The 23897-nt window shown below is 38.6% G+C and overlaps 1 protein-coding gene across 5 annotated transcripts in view; it reads left to right on the plus strand.

The window, feature by feature from the left end:
• The first annotated feature begins 1195 nt into the window (after positions 1–1195).
• Positions 1196–23897, plus strand: part of MICU3 (mitochondrial calcium uptake family member 3) — a 58239-nt gene continuing 35537 nt past the window's right edge. For 2 of the 5 annotated variants that reach the window (XM_072861909.1, XM_072861905.1), the window contains exons 1-5: positions 1197–1534; positions 14579–14732; positions 18756–18787; positions 19634–19712; positions 23794–23841. In XM_072861909.1, coding sequence (XP_072718010.1) covers positions 1253–1534; positions 14579–14732; positions 18756–18787; positions 19634–19712; positions 23794–23841 — 595 coding nt within the window. In that variant the 5' untranslated portion in view covers positions 1197–1252. Of the gene's footprint in view, positions 1539–14578; positions 14733–18755; positions 18788–19633; positions 19713–23793; positions 23842–23897 lie in introns of all 5 variants that reach the window. The other 3 variants (XM_072861907.1, XM_072861906.1, XM_072861910.1) reach the window with 3 other exon arrangements.

The raw sequence follows: 23897 nt of genomic DNA on the forward strand, positions 1-23897 counted from the left end.
TGGACCTGGGGAAGGCAGAAGTTTCCAGCTGACTGGTATTTAGGGAATTAAGTATTTAAATTGGGTCCCAATGCAACAATGCAGTAAGCAACCAAACAGAAGGAACGTTATCTAGATCAGTCTAAGAATGGTAAAGGACAGCATTACCCTCTGTTGGTAAGTTGCTTAGCTCCCTGTTTCACGTTTTATTTCTAAAAACTGTTCCTTGTGGGACTAAGTGCCACCTATGGACACTTCACTGCACAGTTCCAACAATTATGGAATAGTCTGCCAGACTATTTGTCAGCTTTCAATACATTTTAAAATCAAAGATTTAATATGCCAAATGCTAGTATCACAAGCAATGCTGTTTAATTTCAGTTATCTGAAACAATCCTCATGCTTTTAGTTTCAGCTGTGTATTGGGTATGCACCAAGAGTTTTCAAGGCTTTGGAAATGGGCTGGGACGTTACTAGGTTTTACAGGACTGATGCAGTTGCAGCAATCTTCATTCTAATGAGGGTACCTAGGATCACTGGATGCTTTTAATAAAGCCTTGGCAGTAAAACAGTGAACAACCTTGATGCTGCAGCCACCTCCAGCCTCAGGGTTACGAGGCAAACAAGGTATGGTTGGAAGCTCTTCTTTCCCCTGAGGCTGTGCTTCCAGGTTTCTGCAAAGACATATTGCTGCGTGGTGCAGACACGCTCCCTTGGGAGCAAGGCGACGAAACACAGCGTTAGGCTCTGGAGGACGTTACCGAGCACACACAGCACATGCTCTGCATGCCAAACTGCAGCGAGGCCCACACACAAGCTCTGTCCCCAGTCACGGCAGTTTGCACGCCTCACCCTCCCCAGGCTCTTTGCCTTAAACTGCCCGCATTCAGGTCCGTGGCCCGTTAGACCGCATCTGGACCGACCACCTCGCATCTCCGCTAACTTGGCTGCAGCCCACCGCACGCAGAGAACGTCCCGCTGCCTGCTGCTGCCTGTCCCGAGAGCCGGGCGCGCCCCACGACACCCCCGCGGGGGCACCGGCTGCCGCATCCACGGCGGCAGCCGGTGCCTCCCGCCTCGCCGGTGGGCTGCGAGGGAAGCTGGGGCGCAGGAGCCGCTGGCCCGCTGCACGGCCGCGGGCAGGCCGGCGGTCGCGGCGGGGCGGGGACTGGAGGGGCCCTCTCGCTTCCCCACCCCTTCCTCGCTTCTCGCGAGGCTTCTGCCGGCACCCCCGGGGGCTCCGTCCGCCTGTCGCTGGGGCGGAGCGGCGGCCATGGCCGCCCTGCGCACCTTCCTGCGGTGGCGCCGCCGCTTGGGCCCCGCGCCCGGTGCGCAGCCGGCGCGGCGGCTGTGGGCCGGCGGCGGGGCCGGGGCGGCGGGGCTGAGGCGGTGGCGGCGGGAGCTGGGCTGGGCGGCGGGGGGGGCTCTCGCCGGGTACGTGGGGTACCGGCTGTCCGAGCGGCGGCGGGAGCCCCCCCGGGAGCCGGCAGCCGCCGAGCCGGGCGGGGCCCGGGCGCTGCTCCCCATCCCCGTGGCGGCCGCTGCCAAGGAGACGGTAGGTGTGTGCGCGCCGCGCCCCTCCCGCCTAACGGCCCGGCGGCCTCTCGCCTCCTCGCCGCGGCCTCGCCCCGTGCCGCGCTCGGCGGGGCGGCTCGGCGCGCCGGGGGCCAGCCGGGCGCTGTCAGCTGCCTGGGGAGCGGGCCGGAGCCGGCGCGGATGGAGGAACGTCGCTCCCCGCCCTTTCGCTGTGGAAACGTCTCTGCGAGGCGGCGGCTGGCGGCGGCGGAGCCGCTCCCCGGGCTGTCGCGCAGAGGTGACCCCGCATGGAGCCGGCCCCTGGGCTGGGAGGCGAGGCAGCCTGCGCAGGCAGGTCCCCCGGGAGACGAGGGCAGAAGCAGGAGCTTGTCACCCGTCCTCCATCAGGAGAGAAGAGCTGTCACTGAAGCGTCGTGGTAGGCAGCGGGCGTTGGCACGCCTCCGCTGCGCCTCAGTATGCAAACCGTGTGCATCCTACTCTGCTTTTCGTCTCTGAAGCTGTCCTAATGAAATTTTTCTATGATAGAAAATATTCTTTTGCACACCGAACTGCTACTGATAGTGCAAAACCTGTGCTCATCTTCTTTATATTTAGGACGGTTATCTTTTTAATATAAAATTTTCTGTGGGGTGAAAGGTTTATGCAGAGCTTCTTAAGAAGTGATAGCGTAGCACTTGGTGCAAATAAGTAATGCTTCAGTTGGACCAGTGCCGCAAAAACACTGGTTGACTAACCATGGGTGACAAGAAACAGTTGACGTGAACCTGGAAGATGAAGTTTCCTGTGATAGAGAGAAACTCTTGCACAATGCCGAATGTAACATATGGCAATGATAGGGTTTTTGTCATTAAAAAATTAGGTATTTCTAAAAAGTAAACGGCTGTGATTAGGTGGTTTGTCAGTGTGGTATCTGCTAAGACTGGAAATCAGTGGTGCAAACGGCCTGCTTTCTGTGGATCAAGTTTATCTTATAATATGTTTGGGAAGAGGATCTGCATTTTTGCAATGGAGGCCTTGGGCTTAAGTATGGATGTTGTTAGCCCTTTTGCCCTGAGTTGTTAGCCGAAAGGCAGATTCTTTTGGCAGCATCCTTTATGAAGGGAAGTTGAGCCAGGTATTTTTGATTATTCATGTACTTGTTGTCTTGAGTGTGTTACTATGGCACAGAGGACTAAAGACAAACTCTTTCAGCCTTTCATACTGTTTTGATTTGACAGAACTTTACATTGTTCTACTTATCCAGTCTTAATTGTCAGTCTTCTTTCGAGGGAAATACGGCTGCTGCACCCTTGAAAAGTAAATATATTTAGTGTGATGTATAATTATGAATTTTCACACACATCACTATAAAAGCATTGAGGTTGCAAAGTCAGACTTAAGGTTATATTTGAATCAGTGTAAAATAAAAAGAAGCATAAAATGTATCTTCTATGTATACATAGACTATTTTTCAAAGACAAGTAGCAGGGGGGGAAAAAAAGGGGAAAGAAAAAAATTAATATGCTTGGTTTTATGCTCCTATGTGGAAAGAGGCTCTAATTAATTCTGTTTTCATTTAGATAGAAGAAAATTTGAAAGATGAAGTTGAAATATGTCCACCCAGTTTGTATGGCCAGACTAAATGCACAGACTGACATCTCAGAATACTTAGCTTTATGTTGCAATTTTTTATTTTTGAACAAGTGGTCTCATTGATTTCACATTGAAGATCTGAATGCTCATCATTCCTGAAAAAACATCCTTTTAATTCAAGCCCCCCAAAATGAGGATCAAATAACTGTGGAATTTTTGGTCCAAGGTAGTGGGTTGCTGTGCTTTTTTTATTACTGACTGTCATGCTGCAGAAGACTTGTGTGGTCTTTGGGGAAAGACCCCAGTTTGAGGCCAGATCAAGCTGGTGAACTACCAGGAGTAGTTTGACCATGATCTCCATCTACGATCTGTACTCCATCCGTGATTGCCCTCTAGACCTGTGATAAGCACCAACTTTTTCATTATGGGTTTCTAAAACACCTCCAGATGTGTCTTCCAGGGGAAAAAAAGGATGCAAATACTGTGTACAAATTGCATTGAATGGTATTTGTGGTATTGTGCAATGGCATTGTATTGTAACATCCTTTATTAGAAGGCTGAATTCATGTTGTCTGAGTGACAATAACTTTTTTGTTTCCTAATTTTAATGCTGGACTTAACAACCTTAATAGTGTTTAACAGTTTAAAAACCATAATAACGTTTGAAGTAGAAAATTCTGTTGTGAAAAGTCATATTAGTGTCAGTGTTATTAGGATCAAGGTTGGAGGTCTTGGATCTACTGCAGAGTGTGTTTGGAGTAATGGCTGGAGAATGAGAACCTGCAGTTTCTGTATAGATGAATTTGATGGAAATGTCATGCACGTTTTGCTAGGAGGTTTTTACGATTATATCATGTACTGACCAACAAAGAATGATGAGGCTCAGGTATCTTGAGATACTTTCCAGCTGCTTTTGGAAGGTTAAGGAGGAGTCAAAGACGTTTCGCCTTTATTCCTGATGCACAAAGTCTGACATCCTTTTCTGGGGCTTTCTAGGTTTGTCCTCCCCCCACCTCTTTCCTATTTCCCTAGCTCCCCATTTCATTTCCAGTCTCAGTCTGCTTTTGATTCCACCAAGGCAAATTATCCAACATCATCTTTTTTTTTCCCTTCCATCCAGCCCAAACTTTTCTACTTCATCCTAGTATTTCCATTTGCATGCTTCTTCCTAATCTTCCCTCCAGCAGAATGCTTTTCCCAGGTGCTTTTTACTTGGACCATTGGAAGCAAGAAGCAGGTGGTGTCTCTGTTCTCAATGTCTTGCCATAGAGGTCTACAGCAGCTGGTAGAAGCAGTCACACTGAGTATTTCTTGTGTGAACCCTGGGGCTCTGACCTGGAATGACCATATAGCAGGTTGAAATTTTGGGGGACTTAGCTAACAAAATGAGTATTTTTGGGTGAGGGTTTGCATAGGCTCATACATATATTGCATATTTACTTCTTAACAGAACAACCACTAAAAAACCCCAGCCCTGACGCTAAAGTGACCACCCCTTGCAAAACCTGAAATCCTTTCCTTTAAAACGTGGAATTGCTGGAGATTCTTAAAAAAATTAAAAATGTTCTAATGTGGGCAAAACAAAATCTCTCTCCTCCCATAGTTTTTGATTCCATTCAAAAAAATCCATTCTGAAACATTAATTGACGATGGATAATTTCATTTTTAATGGTTAACGCGTAGTAAGTTTATAAATGAAAACAGTATCACAATGTAAAGTATTCAGATATTCAAAGTGTTCAAGAGTATTCGAGACAGCTATGGCTCTCTCATCCATATTATTGGGGTTTAACCCTGGCTGGCAGCCACCACACAGCCCCACACAGCCCTTCGCTCACCCCTCTGCAGTGGGATGGGGGAGAGAATTGGAGGGGTAACAGTGAGAAAACTCGTGGGTTGAGATAAAGACAGTTTAACAAGTAAAGCAAAAGCTGTGTGTGCAAGCAAAGCAAAACAAGGAATTCATTCACTCCTTCCCATTGGCAGGCAGGTGTTCAGCCATCTCCAGGAAAGCAAGGCTCCATTACGCATAACGGTGACTTTGGAAGACAAACACCTAAACTCTGAATGTCTGCCCCTTCCTCCTCCTTCTCCAAAGCTTTTAATGCTGAGCACTGTATCATATGTTATGGGATATCCCTTTGGTCAGCTGGAGTCAGCTCTCCCAGCTGTGTCTCCTCTCAACTTCTTGTGCACCCCCAGCCTACTCGCTGGTGGGACAATGTGAGAAGCAGAAAAGGCCTTGACTCTGTGCAAGCACTGCTCAGCAATAGCTGAAACATCCTGTTTTATCAACGCTGTTTTGGTCGCAAATCCAAAAGAGAGCCGTACCAGCTACTGTGAAGAAAGTTAACTACCCCAGCCAAAACCAGTACACATCTTGAATTCACACGTCTTTCTTATTTCTTGAGATGAATTTTTGTAAAAGTGTAGTAAGTGGAATGGCCTTCTTGTTTCATCTAGGCAGCTCCAGCAGACAGCAGAATAGGTTTCTGATCCCCCTAAATACTACAAAGGGAGGGTTAACCTAGTTTATGTCTTGACTTTTGAAGAACAACTTTCTTCTTGCAGGTCACCTGCTTTCAGATAATGTTCATATGGCCTGTGAAAGTATCTTGAGAGTTGTGCTGGGCCCAGTTAGTATCCCTACAGGTTACTTTTCTTCAGATTCTATCAGGGAGTCCAAATAATGCTTGGCAGTAGTGATGGAATATTTAAGAATATAAGGTTATCATATATACCTTGATAATTAGTTGCTTTGTCATACTGCTGTCATGTAGTATTTACTGATGCTCTAGTATTTATGGAACCAATAAGTTTTAAAAGGGCTTTTAGATTCCAGGACTAACACCGATGATTACACAGATGTTGATGGGACACTTGCCCATTCTTGGCCAGTTCAGAAATGGGGTACATCATTTGAGAGTAACTGAAAAAAACTATGTTTGAGTCTCGTAGAGAAACAGTGTCAGAATGGTCTACAGATCTTTCTCCCTGTTCTGTGAAACTCTTACAGTATGAAACCTGATGAGCAACAGATTTGTGAATTTATGTACAGGTATTGCTAGAAGTCAAGTAAGCTATGCTATGTGTCACTAACATGGGGTCAGTGGTTTGGCAAACTTTTTGAACAGACAAATCTAATGTGGTCAGTACAAAAAAATACTTGCTTGACCAAGTATATCATTGGAGGTGTTCTGGTAGAGAGTAAGATTTGTTACAGAATCAGCATGAAGCTAAGCTCCCTACAGGACTCCCTTTTCCCAGATGCTTTCTGAGACTAATTCCAGTCCTGGGGACTAGGGGTTTATATGTGATTATCTGGAGTAAAATCTCGGACACTGTAATAAAGCAACAGTTTTAATTCTAGGGTTGCTGCCACATAACATTTCAGAACCAAAGTAAAAGTCTGCACTCAGAGCTGTGGGTTTTGTGTCTGAAGGTTTTGGTGAAGACTGGGAGAGCTCTACTAACAGACAGCTCCTTTAAAGTCTAGGAGATGCTTATGCAGAGCAGGAAACTCTTTGAAAGAACTGTTATTCTGATACAGATTCTCTGTACTGACAACTGAGAACAGTATTGACCCAAGAAGAGCCCTGATCCAACATACTGCTTGTGAAGTATTTACCTTGTCGGAGCAACTGTGCATCATGTTTTTTCAGAGAAATTTAACAATTTTAGAAAAACATAATCCAGTGTCAGAATTCCTCAGAGGAATTAATATTTGTCTTCTAGTTCCTTGCTTCCGTGTTCCTTACTTCCAAAATTCCAGTGTCATTTGTAAAGCTTATTAAAATGGTCTTGGAAATACCAATGATGCCTCTTTGCATTGCAAAGACAATCTTTTCTATAATCATGTTGTCGTTGTGTAAAGGTAGTGAACTCCAGGTCTCTATTTATTTTTACGAAATATCCTCTGAGAATCACTTCCTTCAGAGGTGGTTCAGGAATTAAAAGGGGGGCAGGGACAGACAGACACAGAATATGTACTTTATCACATTTCTTGAAGGCAAACTCATTTCCAGGAGAAGGAAGCTGCATACTTTGGATGTTTCCAGAGGTTTTTTCCCTGGTACCTCAGCAGTACTGTCAAACTCTCTCTTTGTGAAAATACTCAAAAGGTGAAGTTTATTTGTAGCAGCACATTTCTAAGTGTATTACATCATGTATTTCCATCTCTGTGAAATGAAGAACGAGACTTTTAACTCCAAAAAGTAAGGCAAACTCCCCTAGGGAGGAGACTCTCCTGCCTGCTCACAGAGGATGCCGTTCCAAGAGATGTGTAAAGCATCATTTTTACAAGAATCACTTGTAGCTAACCTTTTTTCATCAGCATTGTGCATTTCACATCATAGGTCAATTGTCAAATGTAGGAAGATGGTTTGCTCTTTGGCTGATGACATCTGAAGCTCCTCACTGTCATCGTGGCTTGCCAGCCAGCTATAGCTTGCCAGCCAGCTATAGTGAGAGCCATGCTGAAGGAAAAGGAAGGTTTACCTCTCAGCATTAGTTCTGTGTTCCTCAAGGTGTTAAAAAAGGATGATACATGTTTGGGACAGACAGATCCAGCTACTAATATGTTTTAGTTTTTCCTGCAGTGAAGCGTATGCACATGTATAGAAGGATATACACACTGACAAGCTTCTTGAAGAACTGCTAGAGGTTAAGTAACTTCCATGTGAAACTAATGTAAGAAGGACTGTTGGAGAATATTTTAGCATAATACTTACTTTGGAGGATTTCTGGAGTAGCTGTGCTTACAGGTAAACATTGTTACCTCAAGGATTTCCTGTAACAGAATTGTATTTGAACAGGGCCCTTTTTACAGCATTTTAAACACATTCCAGCTTCCTATGCTTGTAAATATTTTAATATAATAATGTCCTTATCTCAGTGAAGCAGGATCAACTAACAGAATTGTTGGCTGTACTACATCTAAGTAGTCTGCTAGAAATATAACTTCAGTAAGCATCAAAACAGTTTTGTCTACTTTGGGATTTTCCCACACTGGGAACTTGACGTTTAACCTTTTGGCCACCCAGCATGAAAACAAAATTGTGCTACTTTTATCTACATGGGAGCATATTAAATAAGCCTGAAGTCAAATATAAACGAAGGAAGTAAAGAACAGCATTGCTTTGAAAACCTTTTTATTTTAATAATTTGCACAGATTCTCATTGATGGAAGACAGATTACTTTGCAAGCAAAAATTCAAAGAAACTCACTTGAAATAAATTAGTTAAAGATTAAACTACTGTAACATAACATATTTTTGACTGCAAGCAAAAGGTACTTTTAGTAGCAAATGTTGGCTTCTTAAGCTAAAATAGTCTCACCTTTATCTCAATTGGAAAAAGCAAGAGAACACTGATTTGACTTGGAGCACAGCAAAGTTGTGGGTTTTTCTGTGATTTTTGCCTCATATGCATGCACACACAGCATGTATATTTTTACCTATTTGTTTTGTAAAATATTTTGCATTATTTGTAGATATTCTCAGAATCTGGGAGTTGGAGTATTGTTCTGGGTTTTGATAATGGATTCTTGCGGATTACTTCTGCAGAGCTTTATGAGCTTGTAGGCATCAGTTTTTCTAATTTTCAAGTGAAAAATCCTGTATCTGGCATTTAAGCTTGTCTCTATGGGAAAACTAGATCTTTTGCCACAGAATAAAACATCTGAATTACTGACTTAATGTAATAGGAGACGTAACACTTGGCAAAGAACATTTCTTTTGTGCTTTTTAATAGAAAGGGTAATGATGTCATGTTTTATCTTCTGCACTTTATTTCCACTGAACTTGAGCCATATCATTACCATTCACGGATATTTTCAGATACTTTGGGGTCATAACTACTGCAAAATTTTACTTATTTTAATGTCACTCTGTGAGCTCATGTCCTTTGTTAAGCCATCTTGCGGCAATGTAGAGTTACTGCATGGATTTCACTGGAAGGCCATCCAGGTTAATTCATATTACACCAAATTCAGACAGACCATATCTCTGAGGTAAGAGAGTCAGTAAGACAAACATGGAACCAGAAATTGAGATTAGCCCATGCTTCACGGAAGTTCAAGTAATACGTGGAAACCTTTGGTGAGAGCACCAGACTTTCAGGGCATTTTGACTTGTCTGCATCAAGAGACACAGTACATGAAAGATGAACCCAAAATGGGAATGGGTTTTGGACAGTAATTTTGCTTGATAGAAAGCCTAGATTTTCTTCACTTAAGTTTTTGTTGTGAATAGAGGGAGAAAATACAGAGGGGTATCACTCTAAAAGAGGTTCAGCAAGGAATGCTTTCAAAGTTGGTTGACTTAAAAATGTTGAGTGTCCATAACAAAGACCTTCATTTAAAGGATACTACTCTGTGAGACACATGGTGGTGTTACTGTAGCTTTAAATGCAGTACCTCTCTAAATGCAGTACTTCTACAAAATAGTTTTTAGGAATTATATTAAGTCCTTGAAATAAGTTAGTGAGAGAGTTATTTTTATTATAATCATATTTTAATTTGCATAAGGAATTTGAAACTTTTGAGGCCTTTTCCAGATATTTTAGGCTGTCTGTAATACATTTGTAGCGTAGATTTACAATGGAAGCACACGTAATTGAAGAGTGATACTCTCCATTCAGAGAAGTACCCTGCCAAATTACTATTTGGTCTTCAATTTAATTTTTACTTACCTTGTTTTGATAAGCTGATCTTAAAATGGACTTTCTTACGGGAAATGTTTCCCTCTGTTTCCTTTGCCTGGTGGTGGTTTGCATATAAGTGCTGTATCCATTTAATCCATTTTAGAAAGTGCTTTGAAATGTCTCCTCTGTGTGAGAATTAGGTATGTGTATGTACGTTTCTGTGTTAGGGAACAGCAAGAAAATAGGCCAAGATCATTTTTTCTCCTCAGCTGATTTAAACTGAGCTTAGAAGAGCCACACAGTCTCTGTTCTTGGTTTTGCAGAGGGCAGATGGAAGCCAAGACCATGCATAGCAGCACCCCAAAAAGGTGCTGTGTTCCCTCTGCAGTCCTTCTGCAAGGGTATGGCACAGGAGAACAGGGGGTGGGAGGTGAAATACGGAACAACAAGGTACCAGACTTTGAGGGAGGAAGGGCAGAAGGATGATAACCACGAGCTGTTTGATTACAACTATTAATGTTTAGATTTTTTGTAGAATAGGGAAAAGACAGTACATTTTTCATGAGTGCTGATGAGCTTCAGTCTTGCCTCTTTTTATTTACTTCATGAGTTGTGAAATTGGAAGGATAGAAATTCTGGCTACCAGCTAGATTCTTGGTTTCAGCTGTGGGGCTTTTTTCCCCCCTAAAAGTTCTAATAACAAAGTAGGTCGGTGTACCTGTGCAGGTAAACCAGAGCTAAGCTGCTACGCCTGAAATTAAGGTAATACTGCTATTGGGAGATTCATGACATTCTGCTTGAAGGAAATGGCCGTGTCCAGTTTTTAAAAGGCAGAGAACCATAACATGATACAAGATCATAGTAATTAGTAGGCAGGATTGCCAAGAGGATTAGTAAACAGAAGCATAAAAAAATCTCCCCTCTTTTGTTTGTCAAAGAGATGTACTTTCATGAAAGTTTTTGAAGATTGTTGATAATTACAGAGAGATTTAGTCTGGATAAGCTCTTGAAACTTCAAATAGAAATTGGAATCTTATTGAATCCTGTTCAATTGAATCCTTCACCAACAGTACCTTCCCTGAGGTATTCAACATCTACTTTCTGTGTCTTGTTCATGTGTGCATTGGATTTGATACTAATACTGCTACAATAAGATTGCCTAACCTGGGCGTAAATATGAAATAAATCAATTGAGAGCAATCGGTGTCACTAAGATTCTCATACTTGCCTCACTGGATTATGATCTGCTGATGTTGGGGAAAACAGGAGACGTTTCATAGTTAGGTGTTGAGATGAATTTCTTAAATGAATGCCTGAAGAGGTGCGAATTGAGATCATACTTTAGAATGGCTTGGCTTTTAATTAGCATATTGATTAATTTCTAATAATTGCAGCTTTTATGCAAGGGACTTAAAGTTGCTGTATGTTACATAAGTTGATAAGCAGTAATAGAAGAAGGAAAGCTCTAATTACATAAATTGATAAGCAGTAATAGAAGAAGGAAAGCTCTAAACAAGAAATTTGGACAAAAAAAAAATATTATTCCCAAAGACGGTTTTATTTGTCAGTTTGCTAAGGTGTGTGCCTGGAGTCTTCTGCAGCCAAACTTTGCTTTTATTTGGACATTTAGTGTATGGACCAGTGATCTAATACACATTAAGCCCTGTATACATTTGTTTTAATTCATGTTGGATCAATAGCAGAAACAATTTGTTTTGATTCTTTCGATAAAACCACAAAGTTCAAAATAAAGTGGTATTTTTATTCCTTGGAATAAAATTATGCTTAAGCCTGCTGTTTTCCCATCACTTTAACTTGAAGTAGGTGGAGCTTGCTGCTGGAACAGGTAGTATTTACTTTTCCATAAGCTGCGAGTTCCTGTGGCCTGTTTTGAAACAAATAACTGTTCTTGTGGGGTAGGTCCAGGCATTTGTCTGGCTAAAAAGTAACACCACCAAAACTAAAAGTTCTCAGTCAGATCAGTTCCCTTATCCAGTTTGACACTTGGAAAAATGAACGTAAAGTGCCAGAGCAAGGGCATGCAGGGTATTGAGCCTTTAGGGAGGTACTGCTCTTTTTGGTGGCAGGCTGTATTCATATTAGGTTACAATGACTTTGAGCCGAGCGTGAAATACTGGCATGGCTATATAGTCAGAGGGAAACTGTAGACTGGCTAAAATGAAGCAGAAATTAAGGTTTTGCAGACCCGGGTACTGGCATGACTTAAGTTTAAACGTGTCTTGAAAATTCCATGTTTGCAGTATGTTATTTTATACTTATAGTAGCATGGAGTACTTAAGATAATGTTGAAATATGTGTCTGAGAATTTAGCAAATGCTTTTCTAGGTGTCTCAAGAAAAATATTAAGCAGTAGTACCAGAGATAGTGTGAATTTCTTGAGAGAGGAAAGAATCTCAACATGCTCTCCAAATACTAAGAGTGATCAAAACTAAGATGATATTTCTTGAGCGATACGCTATCTATAGATTCTCCTGAGTATGTATGATTGATTATGACTGATTACAATCAATTATACATAATGCATGTGTAATATGGCTTTGAAGCAGTTTCTTTTCTGAAAACTGACTTTGCAGAAATATTGCTTTATTACTCATGCTTACAACCTGCATGTATTCAAAAGCATATTTGTAATAGTGGTAAAATAACATGTGCATCAAAAATAAGATAGATTATTAAACTTCGAATACAGGGATAATCAGTTATGTTGCTACAAGCTCTACCAAAACAATTGAGTCATGTAAATCCCACATGAAGGCATAGCTTGAATGCCACTGGACTGCTGAAGGATCAGTAAGACCATAATATTCAAACAATGAGATAGGAAAGAAACATTTTTGCTTGCGTGTGGGTATATCAGAAGATAATTCAGCTTTTTTCTTCATTTTGAGGTGAGTTTGTAGGCCTGGCTGTTAGGCTTTATTTTTTTCTCCCCATATTTAATTTGGTAATCATTTGAAAATGATAAAAAGCACAAAGACCACATTTAAAGCTGCTTCTTAGGCAGAAGTGCAGAATATTTGTATGTAGAGCAGTCTACTGAAAAATTAAATTGTTATGTAAGCATTTCTATTACTCTTACTTTCTATGGCAGTTTATTCCATTGAAATGAAACATTTTCACATGCACACACACACACTAGAAGCAATAATTTCAAAAAGACTAGGGACAGTCCAGAAAGAGAACTACGCACTCAATAGCCTTTTTTCCTTCTAGAAGACTGGTTAAAATGTCCTAGATAAAGTACTGAAGTACTAAGTTTCCCATATATAAAATCAAGAAATTGTGAGTCTTCTGTTACATTGTGATTATACACGTGATTTTTTGTTTTGTTTTTTTCCAAATAGAAAGTGTTTGACCTCTTCTAGACACAGTCATTTTTGATGTGTCTATTATACAAACATAATTTAATCTCTTAGTTGCAACTGAGGCCATAAAATTTTGTTTCACTGCAGTAGTCTTACTAATGTTTTAGTTTTTAGGGACGTTGTTTGGAAAGCAGAAGGAAAGTGAGCCCAGATTTTTGACTGGCCAATATAAATGTGCCTTTGCTTCTAATTGCTGAAATCTGAAACCTATTCTTAGAAAGGTTTTGGAAAACCAATTTCCATTTGTAGTGGAGGACTGTTATCTCTTAGTGGACAGCAACTGCAGACATCTCCCAACTTCTCTTTGTGTTTAGATGTGTTTTTCTCTGAAAACAAAATTTATTTGGCTGTTTTCTTAGTTGTTAAAAGAAAACATAGACATTAGTTAAGACAGGTGCTACTTGTTGCCTTTCCTTAGTTTGACAGCTGAAAAATTTTAGGGATACTGTATGAAATGACAAGAACAGTGAGGACAATGGCAGCTTGGGATATTTCATTGATAAGATGCTGCATTCCTATTCAAACATACTGGGAGAAGTTAGCTATATCATTGCTCTTCCTTTTATGAAACAGTTTGGGTTTGTTTTTTTCACCTCTGAAAAGAAGTTTGAGATACTTATATTTTCTTCAAGATAGTGATTCCACAAAGGAGCTTGCCTCGTTATGGGCTAAAAAAAGTTTTCAGATAGCGCTAGCATATTTTCTGTTAAAAGGTTTGACAGTGTAACACAAAGATGTAATAATTTAGAACACTTACAGTTTCGTACTACTAAGTTTATGTGGAAATCAGCTGGATGGTAAATATACCAGAAACTCCTGACATCTATAAACTCTCATGAGGTGTGAACTTAATGCCATATAGTACTTCTGTAACTCTGGAGGAATAATTATGCTCTTCTCTTTTTCTGTTCCCCCAAGTATGGTAGCTTTAATTGCATTGGATACTTGAAATAGCAGTATCTGTAGAAGATTTACACTGGAGTATATTATGGAGGTGTCTTGCCTATTATTGTCAACAGCTGTGTTCTACACTAAGAAACAATGCCAAAAAAAGTGTTATTCCATTCTCTTCTGGAAATGTCAGACAACTGAAATAATTTTAGCAGAGTTGTTTAAAGTCTGACTGCTGAAGTTACATGGACTTCCTTGAGTTTAAGTTGCCCCTTTTTCTATGGTTCAAGACCCTAAGTTCTCTTTTTTTTTTTCCTTTTTTTTTCTGAGCTTGGGTAGTGTCAACAATTTCAATGCATAAAGATTTATTGCTAAAATTGTGGAAGACTGAAAATGATAGCAGTGAAATCCTGATTGTAGTTTCAGCTCTTACCATACAAAAAGATTTGGATGCATTTGACTTTACACATTATCACCTTTACGTTTACAGTTTCTTTATGGTGAATGACAGTGGCAATTGTAAACCAAAACTTTTTTCATACATTAAAATTGTTTCCTTCTGTCTTTGAAGGTTACAGAAAACAGATCAGACCTTGAAGATTTACACCTTTATGCAACTCCTCGGGAGCAACGGTTTCGTAGGTTTGCCAGTTTAGAATTTGAAGGACAGCTATATATGACTCCATATGACTTCATTCAGGCTGTCACAAATGATGAACCGAAATGTAAGCAGGAGTTTTATATTGGTAAAATTGCCAGGGAAAATGCCAGTGGTGTATGTTATTTTCCCACTTGTTTTTGATTACTACTTCTGTTTCTGATTGTTGTACAAAGGTACTGCATCTTCCAGAATTTTATTTTTAATGATATCCAAGTGCATACAATCAGTATCCTGATTGTTACTAGATTGTAAACATCTGTATACTAGTCATTAGCTAAACATTCTTTTCTTAGAGGTCACAGACAGCTCAACAGGTACAGAAGACAAGAAGTTCATTTGTACCATTTGCATTGAGACAGTTACAGTTATGGTTTCTTTCTGAGCAGGCCAGTATTGCTGTAAAACTCTTGCCTCCACCTCCGTATAGTTTCTGTGTAAATAGGCAGGCAAGATGCGAATTCTCTAAATAATTTGGGATAACATTGTTTTGCAATATTTGCCATCTTAAATTGCCACCTGCTATTATGTTGGGGGTTTTTTGCCCTACAGAGATTTTATAACCATATCACGGCTTTCTAAATAACATGCTTTGAGTAAGAGTTTCAGTCCCCCAGGGGATCCACTTTCTACACTTAAAAGTTGCCAGAGTTAGCACTATGTGTTAATTAAATTAATGAAAAATAAACTATCAACTTTAGTTCACTTATTGTAAAATTTTTGCTTTAAGTATCAAAGAGTGACTAAATAGTAAGGTGATCCATTTCTGATCTAGTTTGATTTCCTGGCCCTCAGGCTTGCAGTGCATTGGTAGCAGCACACAACTTCTGGGGAAAGTGAATATCTTTGCTCAGGTGTGACACGTATAATAACTCACCTTAGGTCTTTCTTCCTGAAGTCTACACCACAAAGCTAGTATAGAGAACAGTCAAAAGCAGCTAAAACAGTCAGAGGAGAGCTTAAAGCTCTATGCAGATGTTAGATTTTTCCCCTTTGTTCTCTTAACAGTAATGAAACAAGAGGAAAGAATTCAGCCATGGCACATCAGTGATCAAAACTTCTATAACTTTTGAATAAAGATATAATCTCATTGTAACAGTGAAGACAGAAGATAGAGCTTAGATGGTGAAAACTTGCAAAGCTTTGAAACTCTTACCAGAAAGCAAATCTTCATTCTCTTTTTTTGCTCTGCAGTTAAAAGAGAGGAAGCAGATTCCTTATCACAGAAGTTAATACAAATACACATCAGCGCTTTATATCTGTTTCCTCTGCCCAGATCTCCAAGTCTTCCTTTTTTTGTTACTGTGGAATTGGATTTCACCATGTATGGTCATGAAGGATTTGTGCCATACAGTGGACATCAGTTAAACATTTCATTTTCACTTCATTTTATGACAGTTTGACTGGCTTGGCCACACTGTATGTATGGTTTGCTATTAAGATTTTTCCATGCTAATGAAGGTTACGCTTCCTCCTCTCTCACAGCAAGTGTTCAGATTTTAAAAACCAAACCAGACCAGACCAAGAAGTATGAAGCTCACAAGGACATTCTGTTCATCTCATCCCAAAGGAGAGGAGATCTGGAGTTGAACAGTCAGGCATCCTTCTGAGTTCAGTGTAGCAAACCTTGTTTGTATCAAAATCCTTCCTGTACATCCAATTCTGAGACTGAGACTGAAAGCAAAACTAAGCTGGATGTCCTTTAGTTTTACAGACTAATATCAGAGATTACATGACTGAGATAATTATTTTAAGGGATAGTGTAAGAGGCTGTGACTTAGTAGAAGCAGATGACTTCATTATAGTGGAAGTCATACTGTCTAGGACATTTGGATAGAAGGCTGACAAGTAGGAAGTAATAGATGAAGTAGATGACCTGCAGGTATTACCACTTCCAGCTTCTGATCTCTGACTGTGTTAATTTTAACCTTTGAACTGCAGCTTTGTCAAAGTACCGCTTTGTCTGTTTGGGCAAGTCTTAATTTTCTGTTTTGCTCTATGGAAGGTAGTAAGTTTAAGGAAGGTGTTTTTCTGAATAAAATAATATATCCCAAACATCGTATTTTGTAGTTTTGGATCATTTTGTAAATAAGTTACAAGTTATAAATAATTGGGTCCATTCAGGCTGACATACTAGAGCATCTCTATTTTGCAGAAAAAAAAATAACATACACCTGTTTTTTGTTTTAATGGATGAAGACTAGAAAGGTCATGAGTTTTGTCAAAAAGCAAAAATGCCCTTTGAAGAGTAATAATAGTAGCTCTTCATGTCTGCTTTATGGAAAAGCTAATAATACTAGACCTGAATGAGATTTGTGATGGAGTGAATGCGTCTATTGTGATTGATTTACTTTGGAAATCTTGTAAACCCTACAAAAGTCAAGAGGGTGTTCACTTCCTTTTTTGATTAAACACTAACTAATATGGTAAGAGTATATTTTCTTTTATAAAATGTAACTTTTTACTCCAGGCAGTTATAAAAAATATAAAATAAATGCAATAATTAACTTGTTGCTGCTGCCTTTATGGTGCAAGCTTTCATTTGGGAAAATACAATATTTTTAACAGTCATGCTTGATACATTTTTATCACCTGAATATATGTTTATACATTTAGAAAGCCAATTAAGAGAAGAGAGAACAATATTTTGTTCCCTTTAGCTATAACTATAGTAATTTTAGCCTAATACTGAGCTGCAAGAAGTATGTATATACATATAAATCTTCACTTGCTTGTCTAGAAAGAAAATCTATGTATAATGTATGAGACTGGGAAATTGGCTGATTGGAAAGTTAGATATATTTATTCCCCAATTTTTTTTATGGTATGCATAAGCATATATCAATTTGTATGGCAAATTAGGTTGTTTTGTTGGGTTTTATTTAGTATTTTGAGACAAGACTTTAATTGACATTTAAAAATTAAACTGAAAAGTATATGAACATTTGTTAGCTCACGTTATGATGTTGCTTGATATAAATCCACTATAGTTGGAGTGGGATTTGCAGACAGTCTTGGTGCTAACCTTTACCAAGATGTAAAACTAAAATTTCAGTGAGTTTAACCATGAACTAATGAAAGACCATAGTGAGTAGTTTCTGTATCGTGATAATTATTTAGTAGAGCATGGAGTTCATCATGAGGAAGGGATTTCTAATACCACAGGGTGTTTTGCTCTATAAAAATGAGTTTTTACCAACCAAAAAGTTATGGATTTGACCACATACTATGCTACTTTTTGTACCTTTGTGAATTCTGATGTTCACAGTGCTTCATCTTAATACTGAATCTGTGCAAATGTTTGTCTTGAGAGGGTGGCAATGAACCTCAAGTTTTGAATTCTTGGAGGGTTGTGGACAACTGTTGTCAAATGCGAGTATTTTTTTTTTCTGCTCCTGGAGTCTTTCATGTAAGGCGTTGGGAAGGAAGCATCTGGTCAGTCTTACTCATTATCAGTTTTCAGTGTTAACGAGCAGTTCCAGTTCTGAACCGGAGGCCGCCTTCAGCTTCTCTGTTAAAACTACTTACAAAAAAATTGAGCCTGACAGAGGCTGTAAAAGGGAGCATGAATCTGAGTTATTAGGAATGGCTGAAGGAAGTCTTAGCACCTGGTGTAGTTTCAATGATTTTTTTCTGTATTTGCTTTAAAAGGTATGAGTAGTCCCTGAAGCAAGGGCCAGAATCCAGGTCTCCCTACAATCTGCACTGTAATACTACTGCTACTAAATACTTCTTTCGGAATATTGATACCACAGGTTAACATGCATGCCCTCTATTTCCTGTTTAATGTTTTAGTGGTGTATTTTGGAGGTAGGAAGTCTTTTCTCTTACTGAAGCAGAGTTGGGTTAAAGACTATACATCTGAATTGGTTCTTTAAAGTTAGGAGTTTAGGTATGTATTAAGCTAATTATTTTTTTTTAATAACATAAAGATAATTTTTTGGACCCAGGTTGAAGATTAGCATCATGAAGTAGCAAAAATACCTCTTCTTTGGCTAGAAAACACAGAGTATAGATGCAGTCTAATTTTTATGACACCACATTGGCATAACTAAATTCTGTGCATACATAACTTTGTCTTTTGTTGCAGGTGCTAAAAAGTGGCGATCCCTTTCAAAGCAGGTGGGCAATAATTCTTGTGCTGTCTTATAACCATAGATTTTGATAGTTACTTTCTTTCATGATGTAAACTTAGTGTCACAGGAGAAAGAAGGGAGTTTTTAAATCTTTATTAAAAAAAAAAAAGAGAGACTTTGATTTCTTTGTTTTTGTCAATTCAGACTCAGCTGAATCCAGAATCTCAAAGATACTTGAGCAGCTGTGCTTGTTATGTTGGATTTACTGACTTTCTCAAGCCTCTGTCAGTTCATTTCTCAGCCCATATCTGACTGAGTTTCTTTAGTGTCTAAGTGTAACAGGTGTATCCAAAGCTGCCTGAAATACACATGACACTCTCTATCTTTTGTGATGTTTAAGTGCCTCTTACTTTTTTTTTTTTTTACATTTGTACAACTGCAAAAAGACTGTCTGTATCCCTGTATTTTAAGGACATTCATATTCATGGGTGAAGTTTGCTTTAGTTCGGGTTGAGTGTTTTAAAAGAACTGTTGCTTGGAGCTTGTGTGAAAACCTTACTGAAATCCAGGGGGACTTATCCTTGGCTTCAGTGAATATGGGCAGTGGTGAATAATTTCAGCAACAAATATGTTACATGTGTCTCTCCAACTCTGCAAACACTTAGTATTTATGCAGATGAGCAATTCTTGGAATAATCATGTGTGCAAAATTTATATATGTGCTTGAGTACTTCCAAAGTCATTGTGGTAAACTGAAGTTAAATTAACTGGTAGATTTGTATGCAGTTCCTTATCTTTTATATTAATTTCCTAGCATTTACTCATAATCTGTTAACTACTTCATTAAATTTTTAAATATATACTTTTATATTTTTTAAATCTTATTTTTTAGGAACTGAATCAGATCCTTATGGAGACACCACCGGTTTGGAAAGGATCATCCAAACTGTTCCGTAATCTTAATGAGAAAGGTGGGGGATAAGAATTTATTTTCCTGAACCAGATTATCACTTGTATTAATTTATTGTGGCTAAAGCGATGTTCTACTTTAATCTGAGTCACATCTTCAAAAAGATAAAAAGTGTTCGTTGCTTTCTACATTTTACAGCATGGAAAAGTTCCTTTTAGTCTCTACAGTGTTTTAATCATGCCATCTTACACCTAGCCTCTTTAAGTGAATTGGTTTCTTAGAGTTTGTTAAACTGATGTTTGAATGTTTCAGATTCAGTTTGCTGTAATGAAGAATGATCTACAGAACACAGAATATTCTAATAAAGACACCATATCTCTTTCCTTTTTTTAATAGGTTCAATGATGTGATTATTTTTAAAGACAGTAATGGTATCTTACATCACTGCATAAGCATTTTCTTCACAACAAAAAGACATTTCAGAAATGCTGTATATCCCTTTAAATTCTGCAGATGAGGCCTTTGATAGCTTTTAAAACTCACACTATTGGTAAAGGAAGAGCCATGAGCCATACTCCTGGTCTCCTCTTTTTTTTTTTTTTTTTTCCCCCTTAATAAGCTCTGTCACTTCAAAAACAAAAAACACAGAAAAAAACCCCTATGATGGCTTGTGTACAGACATTTAAATGCTATTTACAATAAATAATCCAAATATTCCTTTGCTTATATTCAGAATGGCAAAGGTCTGGTGGAGCGTTTTAAATATTTTTAGAAGCAGCCACAAGTACTTGCTATAAAATAAAGACACTTTATGAATGTTTAAAATACACATGCCAGCAACAAAACTCCAATCAAACGTGTGCATGTAATTGAGGAATCTAATCCAAATGCAGCTCAAATTTGTTAAAGGAGTAAGTATGCACCTACTCTCAGACGAGGGTCCTGGGCTCGAATATCTAGTGCATGGAGGTGCTCACTTTTTCTGAGTCTGCAGCCAGAATTCCAGAGAGGCAGAAACTGGCACATCTTTGCACTGTATTCCCTTGTATTTCCTTGCTCTAAGCTGCTTTCTGTATAGTCAGAACAGCTGACTTTTGAAATATTAATTACATTAAAATTCAGCTTCAGAATCTGTTTAAATCAATACATTATCATTTTAATAAAAACATATCTGGATGTTGCTTATTAAATCTGTAATAAAATGTCTGCAATGTGCAGTCTTGATGCAACAATATCTTACTCCAGTTTTCTGCCAGTGAAAATCTGCAGGAGTTGGAATTAAGAGAACTCAAAACTGGTGTAATAAGCTGGTAAAATTAGTAATAAACTTTAGCACTTACATAGCTTTTCAGCATTCTTTACGAAAAAGTGAGTTCCATTATCCCATTTTATAGATAGTATAAGAAAAGATGATGGGTCTTATGACTGATAAGGTCATTCAGTAAGCCAGCGACAGGAATGGGAATAGAATTCAGGTCTCCTTAATTCTAATTTAATGTTTATTTAGTACATTACATGAAAACTTCAGGAATAATTTACTCATTTTCTTTAAAACATGCCCATTTTAATATGAAGCAAGTAGCAAAAGCCTATGTCTATTTATTTTGCCATAGATGCATTTAAATCAGATGACCCACATAGATTTATGCCAGTTGTCCTTAAGTTTTATTTTTGTTTTACCCTTGAGTGACTTCCCTCACTTCTTTCTGATCTTAGTGTAAGCTTTTCTTTCTGTTCAGTAGTCATTTCAGAGCCTCTCTCCCATAACACTCAGAGCAATCAACCAGAACTATCTGTCTACAGCTACAATATGCCAGTACAAACAAAAGGAGAGAATGCTTTCAAGGCCTTTTATATTGCTCTCTTCATACCTGTGATGGACTGCTTGACAATTGCACTTTCTTCCTCCCTTTTACAACAAAGAAGGTGTCATCAAACAAACAAAAATACATATTTACATTTATTGACTGGCTATTAAAGAACATTTTACATCACTGAATGAGAACCTTTGAGGTATCTGATTTCTTGATAGCTGCTTGTCCAAACAGATTCAAGCAGGCCTTTGAAAACTAATTTCTGCAAGCTGCTGTATAAAATCAAGAAGATAAAGCATAGAGCATGTGTTACTTAAATGGTTGCATTTAATCTTTGCTAATCTTCAGGGTGGAGCTATGTGTAAATTGAGGAAAAGAGTAGGTGGTATTAAAAATACTTAGTAGCCTTCCTAACTAGATCTACTAGCAGTAGTAAAACCTTGGTTCTGAAGACTTAAATTTGCTCTTGGATCAAAAGGTGGGGAAATATAATTTTTTTCCATGAAAAGAATGGAAGTTGGGAGGGCAGTGTTTCAGCTGGTAAAGGGGTTTAGTGATTCTTTCTAGTATGTGATTTGGTTCCAAAGACAGTTTAGTTAACTGTCTTTCTTTTGCATTGTCTTTATATTCCAGTCTTTGTGATACCTGTACAGATCTCTGTGGTTGGTTATTTTTTCTTTTATGTTTGATAGTAGACATGATTGTCTTGAAGGCACTCCTCTTTCAGGACAGTTGGCTTTTAGGGAGGAGCATTGTATGATCAAAGGTTTGGGGAGGCATTTGGACAGATCCAAGAGAAATGTAGGTGAGATTTTCATATCTGAGCTATTCAAGAGGACAGAAAGTCCCTCCTGAGTATTATTTCAGGACAGAATTAATTTAGAACTTTTTGTGATGTAAATATTAGTAGAAAATGCCAAAGTTTCATACTTTGGAAATGCTGATGTTAAATGCATTCAAATAATTGTAAAAGCCACATGAATGATACAATGTTTTGAGTTTTAATTTTACAGGTTTTTCAGTGAAAAAAATTCAGATGACTGTTTACATAGTTTGTCACATATTCAGTTAAGTCAGATTTTAAAAGGTATTTAAACATCCAAAGATGTGTCTGTTTTTCTAAAAACTTTTGCACCTGACTTGGACTGAAATCAAGGAGACAGCCAGCAACTTTGAAACTCCCAGCTGATAGACATCATTACTCTCAGGCATCTAAAAGGTTTTGTTGGGTTTTTTTTTACTCTTTTGAAATAGTCTGATATTGTGGACTGACTTACTTTTTTTTTTTGGAGAACAGACAAAATCAATTGGTTAGAAATCAAGAACCAGTTTTGCTAGTTCAGCCTCGAAGATTGTTAGAGCTAAGGGCTTTTGGGAGAGCTGCAAGTAATTGTTTTCAGTTCTTACTGAACTGTAAGATGCTCCTCTTCATTGGTACTATGGGCATTCTGCAAGGTTATCTCTTTACCCAAGAGCTAGAAAAGCGGAAGTACAGCTTATGGTACCAGACATACTATTTGGATATTGACTTCAGCTCTAACTTAAATTTTGCCTTAATCACTTCTGAAAAGGAAGTACCATTCCACACTGTGATTGCCTTTTGACATCTAACAAAAGCTTAAAAGCTTAGGATGTATTCCTTACAGATCTTCTGAATGTAGAAGAAGAGATAGTACAAATGTCTCTAACAGGATTTAAAAATATTTAACAAAATTCACACATTCATTTAGTAAGCGTTTTAATATAAATTTCAGGTGATGATTATTAAAATGTGCATGTAAAGACAACTCAAAAGCCCAAATCTATGCTTTCATAAGTAACATGAGGCCAAGTTTTCAATTAATATAGGGCATGCACTTAAAAAGCACATATTAAAGTCAGGAACTGTATTCAAATGGTACATATCAGGAGGGAGCACTATTAATGTTCTCAGAGTAAATGTTCTCATACTGTTAGAGAGTGTTGTCATGAATTATTGGTGGGGTTTTCAGAAAGAAAATTGAATAAATCATTTCTATTAGCTTCTGAGAATCTAGCCAGCTTCTGTTTAATGAGCCATTCTCCACTGACCGTAGTTGTTAAATTGCCATATTTAATGTATTCCTCCCCTAAAATACTCAAAACCAAACCAAACCAAAAAACCCCACTCCATAGATCAGTATTTTATACAAATAACTCATTGACCAGGTTGAATACAGTCACGTGCACAGAAGTATGAATATGCATATGCACAAAAATTCTCCTTCTTATACATAGATTTAATATTTTCAAGTTTAGGATGTGAAGACAAGGTGAAACTAATATGGCATAACTTTTTTTTGTCTTCAGGTGTGATATCTTACACAGAATATTTATTCCTCTTATGTATTTTAACAAGTAAGTATTTTTGGAGGAAAAACCCCAAAAACTTCCTTACAAATTTCTAAGCTCTG

Source organism: Ciconia boyciana, chromosome 5, assembly GCF_034638445.1.
Source record: "Ciconia boyciana chromosome 5, ASM3463844v1, whole genome shotgun sequence".
NCBI classification, from domain to species: domain Eukaryota; kingdom Metazoa; phylum Chordata; class Aves; order Ciconiiformes; family Ciconiidae; genus Ciconia; species Ciconia boyciana.